Genomic DNA, 19,302 nt, shown 5'->3' with positions numbered 1-19,302 from the left:
TCTAGAAAGGTGACCCCAAGGCAGGTATATAGGCTCCTGATGAAAGCAAGGCAATGCAGTCCAATGTTGCTACCTTGTTGAGGATGCTCCCTGCTACCTGGTTATTCTGACAGACTGCTTCTGCTCCAGGATGCTCCTGTTTCTGACCTTGGCTTCAGTCTGTGCTTGCTCCTGCTCCTGCTCCAGCACCTGTTCCAGCCACAGCTGGTTGCCCAGCTGTCCTATCACTAGGACACTGGAGTGGGTATCAGGAGATGTGAGTTTGGCAACCAGCACTGCCACTGAGCTGCCATGTGGTGTTGGACAAATCGTTGTTATGACTAGCCAGAAACCAGAAATCTCCGACTGTGAAAATCTTCGTTGTTTTGAAAAACATGTTTTTCCATTTTTCCCAAATCAGGATGAAAAGTTAAAAGTGCAAAATTTTCATGGGAAGGGATTTCCAGAAAAATATCGTTTGGGGAGAATTACAGGGGAATCTTTTTGGGTACCTCCCTGGAAGGCTCTTGGCAACTTCACTTTCCCCCTGCAGGCAGAAAGAGAAATTGACAAGAGTCTTCAATGCAGGCTGCCTAAGGCTGTGCACCCAGGCTCTGCACAGCCACTTCAGCCTGGCTGCTGGAGAGCCAGGGTGCCCAGCCACCTGCTTTTCCCTTAGGCAGAAAGTGAAATTGACAAGAGCCTTCCAGGTGGGCAGATGAGGAGCCATCATTTCAATTTTCCTAATGGCAAATCAAATTTTCTGCAAAATTGAAATCTTTTGGCAAAATGAAAAATTTCAATCTTACCAAAAGGCTATTGGAAACTCATTCCAACAGAAAATTCCTGACCAGCTCTAGTCACTGTATCTCTATTTCCCCTGCCACTCTTTGGCTGTCTTGTCTATGTAAAGTGTAAGCCCTTCAGGGCAGGGACTGTCTCTTGCTGCATGTTTGCATGGTGCCTAGCACAATAGCACTACTGTGATATTAATAATAAAACATTCATGAGTTCAGAACCTTTGGTAAATTTTCAATCTAGAAATCCCTCCATGGCACCATTTAGAGTTTATTTTCCTAATCTCCTTAAGAAGAGCATTTTTAAGTAAGGGCACAGTTCCATTAGAATAATGGCAAAACTCTCATTCACTTAATATGGGAATGTGATCAGGCCTCAGATAAGATGGAGCAACCTATGTGACAGCTCTGCCTCTCCCATTGTAATTTGGTACATACAGCAGCCTCAAAACATCAACTTTGATAAGTCAGGCACTAGAATTATTACATTATAGTGGAGCTAAATAACACTATTATTTACCCAAAATTTCAAAAGTCCGTGTCATCAATATTGTCCTAGTTAATCAGGCAAAACCAGAGCCAATTTATCATGACTAGATTGTCTGAAAATGATCGTTTCTGTTGAATGATAGATTTGGCTGTCACATGCTAAAATTGTAAATATGAGGGCTTAGGGGAGATATAGTTCAAAGGTATAAAACAAATATAGTTAAGACAAAACTCCCTAGGGCTAAAACTGAGCAAGTGGAGCAGTGATGGGAAAGCTAGAGGCTAATCCTAGCCAGTACATTTCCTTAAAGAATTCAAAATCTTTATGAGCAGAAAAAAAAAAGCTTCACATTAAATCAAGAATTTTTGTTTTCAGTAATGGAGTTGTGGAACTGAGCTCAGAGAAACATCAAATTGAGTCAAGTATATTGGGACACACCTACAGTGGGATGCATTCAATATATCTTGTTTATTGACCAAATTTATAAGGGCTCCTAATACATCTAAAAAATCCAGACATTTGAAAAGAGTTGTTTATTGCAGCTTAATGATTTGCCCAAGGGCTCCAGCTGCATTTCCCACTGGAAATTTTTGCAATAAATCCACATCTTTAAAAAATGAGATAAAGGCATTTTGAAAGTTGGCTTTCAGAGCTGGAAAATCATTATTCCTTGGAGAACTGTAAGTTATGGTTTGCCAGTGAAAGAGTAAATAAACAATTTGTAATGCACAACAAGGCTACTTTGTTTTTCACGAGAAATATTTTTAGTTTTGTATGAAAATAATATCTTTTATTCAAAAGATTAAGTGTGCATGTTATCAAATTCTGTTGGTGCTTCAAAGATTCCTTACTGTTACCTAAAATGGGCATGGGGGGGGGGAACTTGGGCATAATGTCAATGAACGCTTAATCTTAACATGTCCAGCAGCAAAAATAAAAAAGGATACTTAAAACTGACAACTGCTGGACCATGCTGCAATGAGCCAGCCTCCCTCTCCCATCCTGGAAGGGAGCAGCCACCATTATGACACTGTTACATCAATTGAGATGGAATAAATGGGCCTGAAGAGTCAGCAGTGTTAGCATGACTCTGTCACTGTCCAACATTAAACAGTATTGTGAAGGATGGTCATTTTTTCTGCTTTTGACCAACCAACAGGAGGGGAAGAAGAAACAGGATAGTAAGGTGGAAAAAATACAGCTTTTGTTGATGGAGAATTCCCAGCAGCAGGTCAGTCACAGACGGATGCTCTGGATTGGCAAATCTGCCACAACAGCACTGCTCTGAGCTCTGGTTTATTTTCTGGTCTGGGGTGTCATCTGGTTGATTTGGCTCCTCTCCTACTGGTCTATCTCAGGCTGGGAAGAGCTGGCTAGAGCTGGATGGGCTGTCTCATCTGATTGTGCTGGTGCCATGTGCTACAACTGACCTCAAGATCAAATCAGATGGAAAGCCAAGAGAGCAAGAAGATAGGAGGAAAAGAGTGATGAAGAAAGGGGAACACGCAAGGGAAAGCGAAATAATCAGGATCTCACGTGTCTCTGGTTTATGGAGTGGTGATGACCACGTGACTCTGAGGAAGTGCCAAGGTCTGGACTTGAAGATGATGCGGTAACCTTCTGGGGCCACAGGTGAAGGATGAAGTCCCTGGAGGGGAGTAGGGTGGAGGTCTACAGGCCTTTTCCCTCCTTCAGGAATTTCCTGCCAGTTCACAGGTCCTCAGCCCAAAAAGTCTCTTTTTAAGACCTCTGAAAAAGGGGTTAATGGACAGAATAGTCCATCCTCTCATTATTTGTTCACCAGCAGACCTAACTTCTGACATATCACATATAGTCCATTCACTTCCAGTACAACACTCTTCTTGTTTACCAGGTATGGTCTCAACACAGTCTTTGAATTATATCAGTAAAGCCCTTTTGTTTAGAGTAACTTAGTCTTTCTATTTTTCACTTTTACTAATTTGTTTAAACAATCTTATGTAATAATCGCAGTTGGACTTCTGTTACCTTTTTCCATCACCATTTGTTAATACAGATGACTGAACCATTCATAAGCTTCCATCCATTTTCCTCACTTGGACTCACCACTGGAGCAGGCCTGCTATGCTCCAGTTGTTACAACACCACCATCTTCTCTATCTCCAGGTGAAGAGCCATCAGTGGGATCAAAACACATGGATCCACTTATGGAAGGCCAGGTGTGAAAGGGGAGAGGGCTGTGGGGACAAGCTCACATGCAGATTGTCCCCCCCGTCCCACCCTTTTGGGGATCTGCTGACAAGTAAATGCAGATTGAGTGTTAGGGCTGGGTCCTACAGTCCTTATTCAGCTATCTCCTTTTACCAAAAGCCTGCTCCTGTTCCCATTTAAGTCAGTACAACTGTCCATTGAAACCAATGGGAGCAGGAGCTGGCTCATACACAGCACAGTCAAAATATACATGAAAGGCATGACGATTGCTTTAGTCCATGTTTCTCTAGGCTGGGAAAATCCCAGTGCTTGCATTTAGTTCTGTGCAAAGGCCAAGCCCTATATTTATTAATCCCATTGCTTGCTCTTAATACTCAAATATTCTGTAGTGAATTTGCCAACAGCTGGCACTGCTGGAAATAAATGCTAAATAGTCTAATATGCAAATATGACTCTGAGAAAGGATTGCTGGGTGTCACGTTGTGCACAGTGTGCTAAGGTCTAAGAAAGAACTGCTGTAGATTAAATTTTACTTATTTAAGATTTTGTAATTTAAGCTGTGGGAGGGTGTTTCTAGGAAAAAGTAGTCCTAAGTATAAGTAAACAGATGTTTAAATGAGAGGGTTGGCTACAGGATGGCTACCCGTATGGCCCCACAGTATGCCAACATTTTTATGGCTGACTTAGAACAACACTTCCTTAGCTCTCGTACCCTAACGCCCCTACTCTACTTGCGCTACATTGATGACATCTTCATCATCTGGACCCATGGAAAAGAAGCCCTTGAGGAATTCCACCATGATTTCAATAATTTCCATCCCACCATCAACCTCAGCCTAGATCAATCCACACAAGCGGTCCATTTCCTGGACACTACTGTGCTAATAAGCGATGGTCACATAAATACCACTCTATACCGGAAACCTACGGACCACTATACTTACCTACATGCCTCCAGCTTCCATCCAGGACACACCACATGATCCATTGTCTACAGCCAAGCTCTAAGATATAACTGCATTTGCTCCAATCCCTCAGATAGAGACAAGCACCTACAAGATCTCTATCAAGCATTCTTAAAACTATAATACCCACCTGCTGAAGTGAAAAAACAGATTGACAGAGCCAGACGAGTACCCAGAAGTCACCTCCTACAAGACAGGCCCAACAAAGAAAATAACAGAACACCACTAGCTGTCACCTTCAGCCCCCAACTAAAACCTCTCCAGCGCATCATCAGAAATCTATAACCTATCCTGAAAGATGATCCTTTACTCTCACAGATCTTGGGAGACAGACCTGTCCTCGCTTACAGACAACCCCCCAACCTAAAGCAAATACTCACCAGCAACCACACATCACTGAACAAAACCACTGACCCAGGAACCTATCCTTGTAACAAAGCCCGATGCCAACTCTGTCCACATATCTATTCAAGTGACATCATCACAGGACCTAATCACATCAGCCATACCATCAGGGGCTCGTTCACCTGCACATCTACCAATGTGATATATGCCATCATGTGCCAGCAATGCCCCTCTGCCATGTACATTGGCCAAACCGGACAGTCTCTACGCAAAAGAATTAATGGACACAAATCTGACATCAGGAATCATAATACTCAAAAACCAGTGGGAGAACACTTTAACCTGTCTGGTCATTCAATGACAGACCTGTGGGTGGCTATCTTACAACAGAAAAACTTCAAAACCAGACTCCAACGAGAAACTGCTGAGCTGGAATTGATATGCAAACTAGACACAATCAACTCAGGATTGAATAAGGACTGGGAATGGCTGAAACATTGAATCTATCTCTCCTTGTAAGTATTCTCACACTTCTTATCAAACTGTCTGTACTTGGCTATCTCGATTATCACTTCAAAAGTTTTTTTTCTCTTACTTAATTGGCCTCTCAGAGTTAGTAAGACAACTCCCACCTGTTCATGCTCTCTGTATGTGTGTATATATATCTCCTCAATATTTATTCCACTCTATAGGCATCCGAAGAAGTGGGCTGTAGTCCACGAAAGCTTATGCTCTAATAAATTTGTTAGTCTCTTAGGTGCCACAAGTACTCCTGTTCTTTTTTCTAGTAAGAGTAGATCATTCTTACTTGTTATCTATGCAGCATTCACAATCCTCTGCAAAGGTTACCTTAAAATAAACTCTGCTTGAATTATTCCCCATTGGGTACTATTCATCCCATACGTGTGTTTGCAAAATATTGGAGGAATTGTTTGGCGCAAAAGTAGCTGAGATAATGTCAAGAAGAAAAAAAAGAAGAAACATGAATGTATTTTGTTAGATGTGCATGAAATGTGGAAAGGTTCTTATCCCACTGAGAAATGCTGCTATTTGTCTACTGGGCTCAGAGGGGGAAAATGTAGATATGATCAGCTTCCTATTTTATGACTGACCTGCTGTTTCATTTCTGGCAAGGTTTTTTCTTCTCTTTTACCTTGTTTGCTAGCTTTGAAGTTTTTCTCACAGTGATAGGTGGAAAAATAAAGGACAAATGACTAGAAGACTCAAAACCCGCCCTAATGGTTGGATAAAAGTAAATTATTTCTGAAAGGTATTATAGGCCCTGTACATACTTCTGGCGTAGTTATATTTATTGGCTTGTATGAGGCATGTTTGTACATATAAGCAACAATTGTGAATCAGTGTTGTTCTCGAAGTCTATTTAAGAGTTTTTAATAACTTATGCTTAGGCCCCAGGTGCTTAAAATGGGAGCAGCAGCTTTGGTAAGACGGTGTTTAAAGAGTGTCCCTCAGGAAACCAGCTCAATTTTAAAAAACTGTTTTTTGCTGGTACTGCAAACCTTTCTCTTCCCCCACCTCTCATATAAGCACTGCCTGAGGGGCCAAAATCCCAGGCGCACCACAGGAGTGCTTGGCAGACTGGGGATGTACGTGGCAACAGTGACTTTCTGCTACCTCTTCTTCCCCTCACACGTATGATCCTGGGGACAGTCAGGGAACCACTTCAGTCTGATAAAACTTAGAGCAACCTCAGTCCTGCTCTAAGCAGAGCTCTTGTGTAACACCTCCACCATCCCACCAGTGGGCATTACACCAGCAAAGATAGTTGCAGTGTGTGTGCCAGCCACCCTTTCCTACTCCAAAATGTCCCCTACACCAAGGGACCAAGAGGATTGAGTTCAAACGGGGGAGGAGGGAAGAGACTCTCTCCACTTATGGGAGATTTTGTGCTGCCAGAAATCCCCATGCAGGATTACAATTATGCTCTAACAATCAAGATGGGCTATTGAGTTCCAGACAACTCCACTTTCAGCTGGCACACAAGGGGGCAAGATTTTTCCTCTCACCCCTGATTCTCTGTGACTTTGCACCTTGCCAAGTCATTTCCACCTGTACAAAGTGAGTGCAAGGCTGATTTAAAACCATTCTGACCTCAGTGTCAATTTTATATTGTTGCATATAATTTGATTTAAAAAATAAAAGGCTGATTTTCTTAACGGGTTTCTAGGCATTTCACCCTTCCTTAGAGTTTCTAGCTCATTGCTGAATTCAGCAAACCTGTTGTAACCTGCCCTCACACAATGTGGCACTCTGTCTCCTTCTAGTGGTGTCATATGAAAGCCTGTTACACTCTTGGCTGACAAAGATGAGTCTCTTAGCTTGGGCAGTAGACACTCATATATTTAGATGCAGAAGTCTTAGGTTCAGTCCCCTCTACTGATGACCCACACAGGGACATGGCATTACACTATGCTGCAGAACTTACGTAGAGAACCTTGCTGTGGAATCTAGATCCAGTGTACACAGTGTTCACAGGGTCATGAATACACTGATGCATTATCCCAGAGCCTGCCAAGGGAAAGCAAATCTGCTCCATTTAATAATACAGCATGGGGTTAACAGGACAAATTGTTATGGTAAAGAAAACATCTGTCAATGCACACATTATTCTTATTAAAATATCTCATGTCATTACAGGAACCGTTTGCTTCACTGAGTTCTAGTATCCACTGGACACAATCCTAATTAGTATTACTACATTTTTTATTTAAGATTAACTGAAAATGCAAACACAGGATTCAGCTCCACCTGAGGTTGTTAATTTTTATTTAAGCCATTCCAGGTGGGCTGTATTGTTCTTTTTCAAAAGCTCATGGAAGATTTCATATCTAATTATAACTTCTTAGCCAAAGTTCTGTCCCAGAGGAAATTATGTTCATCTGAATGATACAAGGCCATTTCATTACTTTATTAAAAGACGAGTAGCCATGCTCTGGTAAACCCCCACCCTTCTAATAGTTCCCATGTACTGCAGTGGAACTAATCTCATTTTCTGGATCAAAACCCTTTGCCATCCCTCTTGGCAACCAGATCACCTCTGCCTACAGTAGATTCATGGGTGAGAGAGAGGTAAACCTTGCAAAGCTTTCATTGTGGAGTGAAAGATCAGTGACTAGGAACAGGCGAAGAGTATTTCAGGTTCTTTGGTTCTGTATGTGCGAGTGTGGCACTGATTTTGCACTCATGCTTATGTCAGCAATTGCACAATCCTTTAAAAAAGTTTATTAGAGAATGAATAAAGGTTGTTCAAAAGGTGGTAAAAATAACGTACACTCCCCAATCTCAGCTGCTGAATAACACTATGTTGACTAACAGATTCACAGAATGTATAGCCAGGATACAGTGAGGAATTGAAGGTTTGGCATGAATTGATAAGATGGGGTGTACAGTAAAATCAATGGGAATGGGCCAAATTCTGCTTTTGGTCACAGATACACTGGAGTCAACAGAGCATACCCAGGGCTTATCACAGAAGTAAATGCTTGTAGGGTCAAGCCCTAGGTTCCTTTTCTGGAATAAGCTAGTGGCTCAGTATTTTGAAAAGTAACAGGAGGAGTAGCTGAGCTAAAATAACAAGGAGGCCAACCTATGAAGTCCTTACTAAAAGAAAGTTATCAATTGATTTCAGTGGGAGTTTTTACTGAGTAAGGACTCCAGGACTGTGCCCAAGGAGGATTCTGCACATGCTTGGAGCAATGAAGCTGTTGAGAATTTAGGATCAGGCCCTAAAGATTCAGGTAAACATGGACTAGACCTTTTCCTCAGCCCTCTCTGGAAAGCCCCATACTTTCAGCTGTTTTCTTAGGTTATAGCTTGGCTTATAGGGAGCAACAATTCATTATTATCTCTAGGAGACACACAAAAACACATATCCAAGGTTTAATTTCCCATCAGACCACCACCAGGTGTTCCATATCTATCAACATTTTCCATTCTTCAGCACACTCTCCCTCACGTAATGTGTCAACATAGTGTGTCAACAGTGGTTCTCATAAGATTTTCAAGGGATTGAAAGAATCTTGGAATAATGTAGCTTGTTGGAGTGATATTTGCAGTCCTGGCCATCAGAAGGAGCAGATGAAATACAGCAAAGAATTTCAGAAAAATAGAGAGCAGAAGGAAGACCAAACAGAACCTGAGAGAAAATAAAGACATTAGAAAAGAGAACAAAGTGCAGGAAACACATGGAGAAGGATGGAAATGACAGGGAGAGGGATTGCACCTGGCTTGGGGTTGCAGGTATCTGGCCCCTAGAAGGGTTTCTGTTTTTCAAAGCACTTTGTAAGGTTGGCATAGAAATTACCTGGAATTGCTACTAAATTCTGCAGCTCCTGTTTAAGGTTCATGATGTCCTTGCACAGCTGGATGTCATCCATCCTGCAGAAACAGAAAAAACACATCAGGACCATACATACTTGTTACATTTATTTGTGGGTTCAGATAAACCACCTGTGAAACATGTAGTACAGCCCTTTGCTTGGGGCTTCATGCAGCTGCTTGAGGCACAGATATTTAGCCCATGCACCAAACTGCCATCAGTCACAGACACCTTTCAATGCACAGTGTTGCAGAACAAATAACCTCCATTATAATGCCCTACCAGGTGACCTCTCTTATCAGTGCTTTTTGTACCATGCAGAGCTAATCTGTATATTTTTATTGTCACATTAGCTGCTTTTTCCTTTTCTGCAGCTCACCCTACCTCTGAAAATGGGCATCTGCATATTTAATAACTCAGCAGTGGAACCGTGGCAAGGGCTACAGCAATAAGCAGGGCAATCCCCAATTGCTACAGTTCAGCTAGCATTCACTAGGTAAAAGGGAGAGTACAAGTCTGAAAGAGAGAATGGTTCAGTGGTTAGGCTACTAGCCTGGGACTTGGGAGACAATGGTTCAATTCTTTGTTTTACCATTGACTTCCTCTGTGACGTTGGGCAGATCTCTCTGTGCCACAATTCCCCAGCTGTTAAAATGGGGATAATAGTATTTGTGGTGTGAAGATAAAGATTGTGAGCAGGGCCGGCTCCAGCGTTTTTGCCGCCCCAAGTGGCGGGGGGGGGGGAAGCTGTGATCGGCGGCAGCTCTACCATCGCTGCTTCATTCTGCGGTGGCAATTCAGCAGCAGGTCCTTCCCTCTGAGAGGGACTGAGGGATCCGCCGCTGAAGAGCCAGACGTGCTGCTCCTTTCCGTTGGCCGCCCCCAAGCACTTGCTTGCTGCGCTGGTCCCTGGAGCCGGCCCTGATTGTGAGGTGCTCAGATAGTATAGTAATGGAGGCCAGAGAAGTACAATAGGTTGAGAATAATGTAAGATAACTAAACCCTGGTCTACACTACAGGGTTAGGTCGAATTTAGCCATGTTAGGTCACATTAAGTGAGCGCGATGAGAAGAGGCGGGCTGCAATGCCGAGGCTAAGTGGGAGCAAACGGACATGCTCAGGAGTCTGGTGGACCTGCAGGAAAGCCAACAAGAGCACAGTCCGCCACTGCATTCACTGTACAACCGCCTGCCCTCCTCCCCAAGTTCCATATTCTCCTCACCCAGACGTCCAAGAACGTGGGGGGGAGGCTCCGGGCACCCAGTCACTGTACTCCAGAAGATGGCCCAAGCAACAGAAGGCTGTCATTCAGTTTGCATTTGTAGTGTGGCTACAATAAGCAATGTGGCCTTGTCCTTCCCTCCTCCACTCCTCTCCTACCCGACCCTACCCCACCCCAACCGGGATACCTTATCAGTTTCTCCCTTTTTTTTTAATTAATAAAGAAAAAATGCATAGTTTCAAAACAATAGTGATTTTATTTCCTTTGCCAGCTGTGATCGAAGGGAGGGTGGGATGGTTGGCTTACAGGGAGTTAAAATCAACAAAGGGGGCGGGTTTGCATCAAAGAGAAACACACACAACTGTCACAACATAGCCTGGCCAGTCATGAAACTGGTTTTCAAAACCTCTCTGATGCGCAGCGCGCCTACCTGTGCTCTTCTAATCGCCCAAGTGTCTGGCTGTTCAAAATTGGTAGCCAGGTGATTTGCCTCAACCTCCCACCCCACAATAAATCTCCCCCTTACTCTCACAGATATTATGGAGCACACAGCAAGCAGTAATAACAATGGGAATATTGGTTGCGCTGAGGTCTAACCTAGTCAGCAAACAGCACCAGCGAGCTTTTAAACATCCAAAGGCACATTCTACCACCATTCTGCACTTGCTCAGCCTATAGTTGAACTGCTCCTTACTACTGTCCAGGCTGCCTGTGTATGGCTTCATGAGCCATGGGAGCAAGGGGTAGGCTGGGTCTCCAAGAGTAACTATTGGCATTTCAACATCCCCAACAGTCATTTTCTGGTCTGGGAAATAAGTCCCTTCTTGCAGCTGCTCAAACAGCCGGGAGTTCGTAAAGATGCGAGCGTCATGCATCTTTCCCGGCCATCCCACGTTGATGTCGGTGAAACGTCCCTTGTGATCCACCAGTGCTTGCAGCACTATTGAGAAGTACCCCTTGCGGTTTACGTACTGGTTGGCAAGGTGGTCTGGTGCCAAGATAGGAATATGCATTCCGTCTATCGCCCCACCACAGTTAGGGAAACCCATTGCAGCAAAGCCATCCACTATGACCTGCACATTTCCCAGAGTCACTACCCTTGATAGCAGAACGTCAGTGATTGCATTGGCTACTTGAATCACAGCAGTCCCCACAGTAAATTTGCCCAGTCCAAATTGATTCCCAACTGACTGGTAGCAGTCAGGCGTTGTAAGCTTCCACAGTGCTATTGCCACTTGCCTCTCAACAGTCAGGGCAGCTCTCATCTTGGTATTCCTGCCCTTCAGGGTGGGGGAAAGCAACTCACAGAGTTCCAGGAAAGTGGCCTTACGCATCCGAAAGTTTCGCTGCCACTGGGAATCATCCCATACCTGCAACACTATGCAGTCCCACCAGTCTGTGCTTGTTTGCTGGGCCCAGAATCGGCATTCCACTATATCAACCAGCCCCACTGCCGCCTTGATGGCCCAATTGCCACAGCCCGTGCTTTCAGGAATGTCTATGTCCATGTCCTGATCACAATCATCCTCATGCTGCCGTCTCTTAGCCAGGTTCTGCACATACTGCAGTATAATGCACGAGGTGTTTACAATGCTCACAACAGCAGCGGTGAGCTGAGCGGGCTCCATGCTTGCCATGCTATGGCGTCTGCACGGGTAACCCAGGCAAAAAGGTGGGAAATGATTGTCTGCAGTTGCTTTCATGGAGGGCGGGAGGGAGGGAGGGAGGGAGGGAGGCAGGGGAGAGTGATGACCAACACCACCTGCGACAATGTTTTTGTCCCATAAGGCATTGGGAGCTTTACCCAGAATTCCAATGGGCAGTGGAGACTGCGTGCACCGCTCCGTGAGTCGATGCTAGCCATGGTAGTGAGGACGCACTCTGCCGACTTAATGCGCTTAGTGGGGACATACACAATCGACTGTATAAAATCGATTTGTAAAAATCGACTTCTATAAAATCAACCTAATTTTGTAGTGTAGACATACCCTAACACCCAGTCCTGTGAGGTGCTGAGCATTATCAGCTCCCATTGAAGTTGATAACACCTCAGAGGGTGGCGTTCATAATCATTGGTAGAAGCAGTAATACAATGCAAATGTTGAGGATCTAGCAATCATTGTGATCTAGCAATCTTCCCAGCAAATACTACATTTTAGATTAACATTTGAATTCAGCTGAGGGCTGTTTCTGGGGCTGCTGTTTCCAAATCACATTTCAAAGAAGAAAAAGAATATAAAAATTAGCCTTTAAGATACACCTGAGCAGAACAGTGTCTTTCCCAGATCAGCAACGCTAGCTCTGTCTGCACCCACCTACAGACTCCCTGTTTCACATACTCCAGTTCCAGGAGTTGATTCTCTAAGTCAGCTGTATTTCTGCTGAATTTTTGCTACACACTCCATCCTTATTATTACATTATTGCACAATTCCTATTAGTCAAGCCTTTTGAATGTGGCAGAGGATATTATAGCATAGGGAATTACAAGGGGACTTTGTGCTAGAAGGCCCAGAACTGTAGCAGACTCATATGAGACACAATCAGGGAGAGAGCAAAGGATAATAAAATCAAACTATAGAATTAAGTGAGGAGTGGGAAAGTAGGCATTTCTGTCACAAGCAAGATCTTAATCACAAATTGAGCCCAGATCCTCCCTCAGTCCCCTACACTGAACACTGGCCTCCCCAAAGACCTATCCCCCAACTGCTTTTATTGCTATTAAAACATGCTGATCCCTTTATTGCTTGCTGCTTTGCTTATCTCCATCTTGCCAGCTCCGGAGCAATGGCTATTCCTTCCAGTTCTGGTTTCTGTCCTCACAGATGGTGTCAGTGGGATAATCTTCATTATGACCTCCTTCCTTTCTTCCCCATCAGTTCCAAATGCCCCTGTGCACCTCAGCCAGGAAGCAACACATCCTCCAGGATCTCTGCCTGTACAGCCTGCCGACAGGATGAGAGCCTTGCTCTTCCTATATCATGTTTAATCTTCACCCTGTGGCCTAATCACCTAATCACTAATTCACTATTATATTTGTACCCAATTCACAAAGAGGCAGAAACCTTCATGCTGAAGGATATTTTCCTCTCAGGTTCTCCAGATTGTTCATGCTGATCATGAGCAAAGTCTGTTTCATTATGCTGAATGGTACTGAAATTACTTTTATCAATTAATAATCTTAAACAGTGTGTCCTGTAGGAGACTCAGTAATAAAATGTGCTGGGGAGTAAGCAAAATACATAGCTCCTCATCCATTTTGTATTTGTACAGTTTGGGTGTTGTGTACTACTATAATATATTTGAATAAAATGACTTCTCAGGAAGGAGACATTTTTCTCAGGAGCAAGATGTTCAGTATTGACCTGCTATTTTCAGCTCGTGTCTACAGGCCAGATCCTTAGCTGGTGTAAAGTGGTGTAGTTCCAGTGCAGTCAATTCATACCAGCTGAGGATCTGGCCCATAATATTTACTTTTAAAAATTCTTCTTCCACCATATAAATTGGTCCCAATTTGGAAAACCTGGGACAGAGAGGCACTGGTCACAACTCCGCACTGTGCCAGTCTGACCACCTCCACTCCAAAATGAAGTCCCGGAGGGTGATATTAATTGCTGTCCACCCTCACGGTTTCTCTCAAGGGATTTCAAATGTTAGAGCCCGCTAAGAAGATGTGCTCCATCGATTAATCCCCAGGTCTTGCTGGCCACACCTCCTCTTTGCCAGCATCGCTCAGTTTGGTGGTAGTGCTGACCTCCTGTACTTTCCCCAGCCATAGAGAGACGGTTATGGCCTCCATCACCACTGCAACTTCCGCCCCCTAGGGCCACCCATGGAGCTTTGGCTGCCAGACAGGGCCGGCTCTGGCTTTTTGGCCGCCCCAAGCAAAAAAAAACCTGCTGCGCGGCCGGAGCGTGGGTGCAGGGGACCGGCTGGGGGGGGGAGGGGAAGGGAGCGGGCGGGAAGGGGGCGGCCAGGGCTACAGCAGGGGCACTGCCACGCGGCCCCTCCCGCTGCGCCGCCTCCTGCTGCGAGGGCTCCGCTCCGGTCGGCGGGGAGGGAAGGAAGAGGATTGCCCTGCAGGGCGTTCTGGTTCTCCGTGCCACCGCCCCCTACAGGGCGGCCGGAGCGGAACAGGAACCAAAAAAAAAAAAAAAGCGGCCGTGCCGCCCTAGGATTGGGCGGAATGCTGCCTCCAACAATCTGCCGCCCCAAGCATCAGCTTGCTCAGCTGGTGCCTGGAGCCAGCCCTGCTGCCAGAGGCCCCCACCAGTGCAGACCATGCTTTCTTCACATACCATATTCCCAGCATATCTCTATTGATTCACGAACTTTGTCATTCCTGTCTCATAGCTCTTTGGAGATAAGTAAATAACTCTCCATGGCAGAAATAGCCCTGTTATCATCTGAATTCTAAATGTCATGAGCAATTTGACCTTTCCAGAGCCGCAACCCCTCAAGCTGGTGGGTTTGTGACTGATAAAAGCTAAACCCACCATCTGCACTGACTTTCTAAGCTCCTTCTAATATCTTTCCTCCCTTCGGTGTGAAACAACCTTTGTGTCTCATCCACTCCACGTACTGCCTAGCAAAAATCTGCCCAACGTATTCAGATGGCTAAAGAAGATCCAGGGTGCCTGACTGTAAACTCCGAGCTAAGTCCTCAGACACATGGTGTAATAAACGGATGTGGGAACTCACACGTTTGGATGTAAATACAGAGCTGACCGAGTGTGTGTAGTGAGCAGGATAATATGAAGCCCCAGGGCTAAATCAGTTTATCCTGAGCCAGGATCACGTCATTGTCCCCTCAAAGGGGGGAACTGTTAGGAGCCCTACAGAACAGGCTGGGGGTGCAACCTCCCAACCCCACAGGCCCCTGGGAAGAGAAGGGAATGCCAGCCACATGGATGGCCTTTCAATGTGTGCAGCTGCTCTGGTCTGTCCCCACTTGTCCCCCCAACAGCCTAGTTGCATGGAGAGAGCTCCCCTGCAAGCTCTACATTAGCAACCAAAGGAAGACCCAGTGGGAATTAATGCTGCTTCAGAAAGCACCAACTCCCAATGGATTTCTCATTCAAAATCCACATAGTCAGCAAGGCATAATGAGAGAGAGAGAGAAAGACAGACTGGTCCCCACCTCCAAATCTAGTGTACCATAAACTTCATGCAGCTCCAGTGTGTAAGTGCTAGGATATAGCAATGATAGAAACACCTAAGACAGAAAGAAGAATATCTGCAGTGTCCCAGAGAGGGAGGAATCTACACAGCAGAGGAAGCAATGTCCCTTTTTGCACCCCCACAGCTCTGCAGAGCAGAGTTCCTTCCACTCATGACAGCTGAGAGGACATTCTAATTCTCCTAATTATTACAACAGCCTTTGTATAAAAGTAACATATGCCCTACAAATAAATCCACAAGGTCACAAGGCAGATGATCAGGAAAAGACATATAAGCTTTTATTTAGCTTATCTAAAAGGCCTGATCTGCTTCCCCCCCACAATGCTCTCTCATTTTGAAAAGTAACCAGGTAGATCAGGTCAATCAGGTTGTACGGAATCCAAAGTTCCTTTCCATCCAGTATGGTATGGCGTAGTATGGTACGGATGAAATTCCCAGCCCTGCTAATCTATCTGCAAAGCAATTTGAAAGTTGCAATATACAAATAAATGTAACTAAACACAGCACAGTGTGTGTGGTATATGGTGCGTTTTATCCAGTCTCCCTAAAGCACCATACAGTTTTGGTGCACCATACATTGCAGTAAAGGCATCAGTAAATGGAAGAGCTATTACAGTTTGTCTGGTTTCAATAAGAGCTGAGCTTTAAATATCAGCACAGGCTCTAGGCCAGGGCCGGCTCCAGGCACCAGCTGACTAAGCACGTGGCTTGGTCGGCTGGTTGTAAGGGGCGGCCAATCTTGGGGTGGCGGGGGGCACTTGGGGTCTTTTTGTTGTTTTTGTTTTGGTCAAGCGGCGCTCGCGGGGGTGGGTTGTTTGTGTTTCGGCGGCGTGGCGTGGTGGGGCGTGGCGCTCGGGGTGGGGGTGTTTTGGCGGCATGGTTGGGTTTTTTTGGTTCGGCGGGGCGGCACTTGAGGGGTTTTTTTGTTGTTGTTTGTGTTTCGGTGGCATGGCGCTCGGGGGGGGGTCGGCAGTGTGGCACTTGGGGGGGTGTTTCGGCAGTGCGGTGCTCAGGGTTTTTTTTTTTCTTTCCCTGGCGGCGTGGCTTTCTTTCCCCGGCGGCGTGGCTCTCGGGGGGGGGGGGGTGTTTCAGCAGCGCTCAGGGGGGGGTGTTTCGGTGCTGCGACGCTGGGGGGGGGTGTTTCGGTGGCGCAGCACTCGGGGGGGATGTTTCGGCAGCGTGGCGCTCGGGGGGGGTTCGGTAGCGCAGCACTCGGGGGGGTGTTTCGGCGGGGCGGGGCAGCGCTCGGGCGGGGTGTTACAGCGGGGCGGCGCTCTTTTTTTTTTTGCTTGGGGCGGCAAAAAAGTTAGAGCCGGCCCTGCTCTAGGCACAACAATGCTATCTATGTGAGTTACAAGCATGATAAAGTGTTTCTCTTAATAACAGATGAAATTCATTCCTGAAGTAACTTCAGTGGAGCTACCCCAGGGATGAATCTGGGCATGTACTTTAAAGCATTCCTGACACTCTTTTTATAATTCCTCTTCCGTTATTTAATAGCTTCTTTCAATAAATCCTGTACATGGCTAGAGATAGCACCCCTGCATAGCAAGAATTATCAACCCTCTTGCGATTTTAAAATATATCTTCCAAAGCTAAAACCATACAATCTATTTGCCCATGGACTATAAAATGGCACATAATGAATAAAAATGTGAACAAATGACTTTACAAACGTGTTATAAGTGACAGAAAAATAAACAGCTTTAAAGAGCCTTGCAGTTAGCTGGTATAATGACACAGCCCACTGATACACCCTGCCATGATCCATTTACTAGGAGAAGAATGCCCTGAGCCATAATGCAGTAGTTCCCATACTATCCACTGGTTTGATATACAGCCTGAGTCATCACAGCTCTCCACAGTGCTAGTGAGAGAAAGCAGTGACCACAGGGGAAATTCCATTAAATCATGTCTAACCAGTTCTCAGTGTAAGGTGAAGATATATGTCAGAGATGATTTTAAAAAAAAGAATAAAGAAATACAAGAGAAAGAGAGAAGAGCCATTTTTCATGTTTTGACTTGAAATATATTTTGCCAAGGAAGAGCATAGCTCTATTCTCTGATCCAATTCTGGATCTTGATTCCAGTGTTCTGCCTCCATACTTGTGCAGCACTGCTACTGGAAGTGCAGCATCCTGGAGTTGAGACCCACTGTGCAGACGTGAGAGCAGAATTTTGCCTGAAGACTTTCCTGATAATAAGAAGATTGTAAAAAACTTAACAGGGCTTTAAAAATGATTCATGCTTATTCTGTACTTGAGATTTTTTGTTTTCTACTTTAGCATGAGGTTTCTCCCAGAGGAATAAGAAAGGCCTGTGCTTATAGTTTAAGATCCAGCTGTTATACAGAATTGTGCTTCCATTAGGGGGTGGGGGGGGGAAAGATGATAAAAGCTTGAGCAGATTCTGTTTCCCACTGTTCCCCAGGGCCGGCGCTTCCACTAGGCGACCCTAGGGTGGCAGGATGTGGGGGGCGGCATTTCGCTGCCCGCTGCGGAATTTCGGCTGCGGGGAGTCCTTCCGTTCCGGGTCTTCGGCGGAAATTTGGCGGCGGGTCCTTCACTTGCTCTGGGACCCGCCGCCGAAGTGCCCCGAAGACCCGGAGCGGAAGGACCCCCGCCGCCGAGAACGCAGCTTCAGAGGAGGAGTGCTGCCGTCTAGGGTTGCAAAAACCCTGGCGCCGCTCCTGCTGTTCCCTTAACTGTAATGATCATCTAAAGGGAAAAAATGTCCTGAAGAGTTTTAATTACAATTAATGGTGGGTGAAGATCAAACTGTTTAAAGATTGGAATAAACATTGAAAAGTTATGGATCTCAGAGTTTCAGGTGATAGCATTGCTGAGCGACGGTGGTTATGTTGCCAAGTAACGTTTAAGATTCAGAATTAGGCTCCATTTCAGTGGTTTGGGGACAAACTTCACCCCGCCAAGCCATTGTTTAAGAAAAAGGAAGATCTTGTAGGTAAGGCACAAATCTGAGTTTTATTCGCAGCCTGCCACAGGCTTCCTATGTGATCTTGGGCAAATTTTGGAACTCTGTTCCAGTTTCCTCATCTGAAGAAAGGGGATAATAATAAGTCCCTAACTCACAGAAGTACATTAATTAATGTTTGCAAAGTGCTTTCCAATCCTCAGTCAGAAAGTGCTATCACAATATTAATTCATTTTTTTCATTCAATGCTTATCTGAATTGTCCACCTGCATTACCAGGCAGGGAAACTGCAGGAACAGGATTTCTTGTGTAATTTCCATTGCTTCTTTCTACCATGAAAACAGATTATTTGGCCATTTCTGCTCTCAGGCCTTGCTAGGTTCTAAGAATTCAGAGATGCACCAAATTAGGAAATAGGGAAGCAGAGTTAACTGAGCTCTTTCAGTTTGCAGCAAAGTTTTGGTTCAAGTTTGAGTGGAGTTGAGGGGTGGAAAAAAGAGTTCCTTGTTGTACCCAACTTGGCTTTCCCAACCCTAGTTGCAGTAATCACACTCAGCTTTCTTCTGGTGCTATGTTTTCATTATCACAGAAGCAAATTAGTAAAAGTAAGTAGGATTCTCTAGACACATTGAACTGCCAGTTTCACACTAAAGCCATTTGAAGGTGGCTACACTGTTCACATAGGGCAGTCAGACACTTGAGCCACACATGGAAGAGCCATAGCGTCAGCTTGCATGAATCAACATAACTCCGCCAACTTTAATAATGCTATGCTGATTTACACCAGCTGAGACTCTGGCCTAGGGCATCTATCAAAGCAGTATTATTGTCACCCTGTTGTCAGTCTCAGGATATTGGAGAG

At 45.1% G+C, this 19,302-nt stretch overlaps 2 protein-coding genes across 3 annotated transcripts in view; one reads left to right on the top strand and one right to left on the bottom strand.

The window, feature by feature from the left end:
• Nucleotides 1–19,302, top strand: part of LOC135973815 (uncharacterized) — a 1,510,190-nt gene that overhangs the window by 705,543 nt on the left and 785,345 nt on the right. The gene's annotated exons all lie outside the window — the stretch shown is intronic.
• Nucleotides 1–19,302, bottom strand: part of BMERB1 (bMERB domain containing 1) — a 121,220-nt gene that overhangs the window by 12,686 nt on the left and 89,232 nt on the right. For both annotated transcript variants that reach the window (XM_065559959.1, XM_005307571.5), the window contains exon 3: nucleotides 9,091–9,164. In XM_065559959.1, coding sequence (XP_065416031.1) covers nucleotides 9,091–9,164 — 74 coding nt within the window. The remainder of the gene's footprint in view (nucleotides 1–9,090; nucleotides 9,165–19,302) is intronic.

This window comes from Chrysemys picta, chromosome 10, assembly GCF_011386835.1.
Source record: "Chrysemys picta bellii isolate R12L10 chromosome 10, ASM1138683v2, whole genome shotgun sequence".
Classification (NCBI taxonomy): domain Eukaryota; kingdom Metazoa; phylum Chordata; order Testudines; family Emydidae; genus Chrysemys; species Chrysemys picta.
This window is presented reverse-complemented; position numbering and strand designations above follow the sequence as displayed.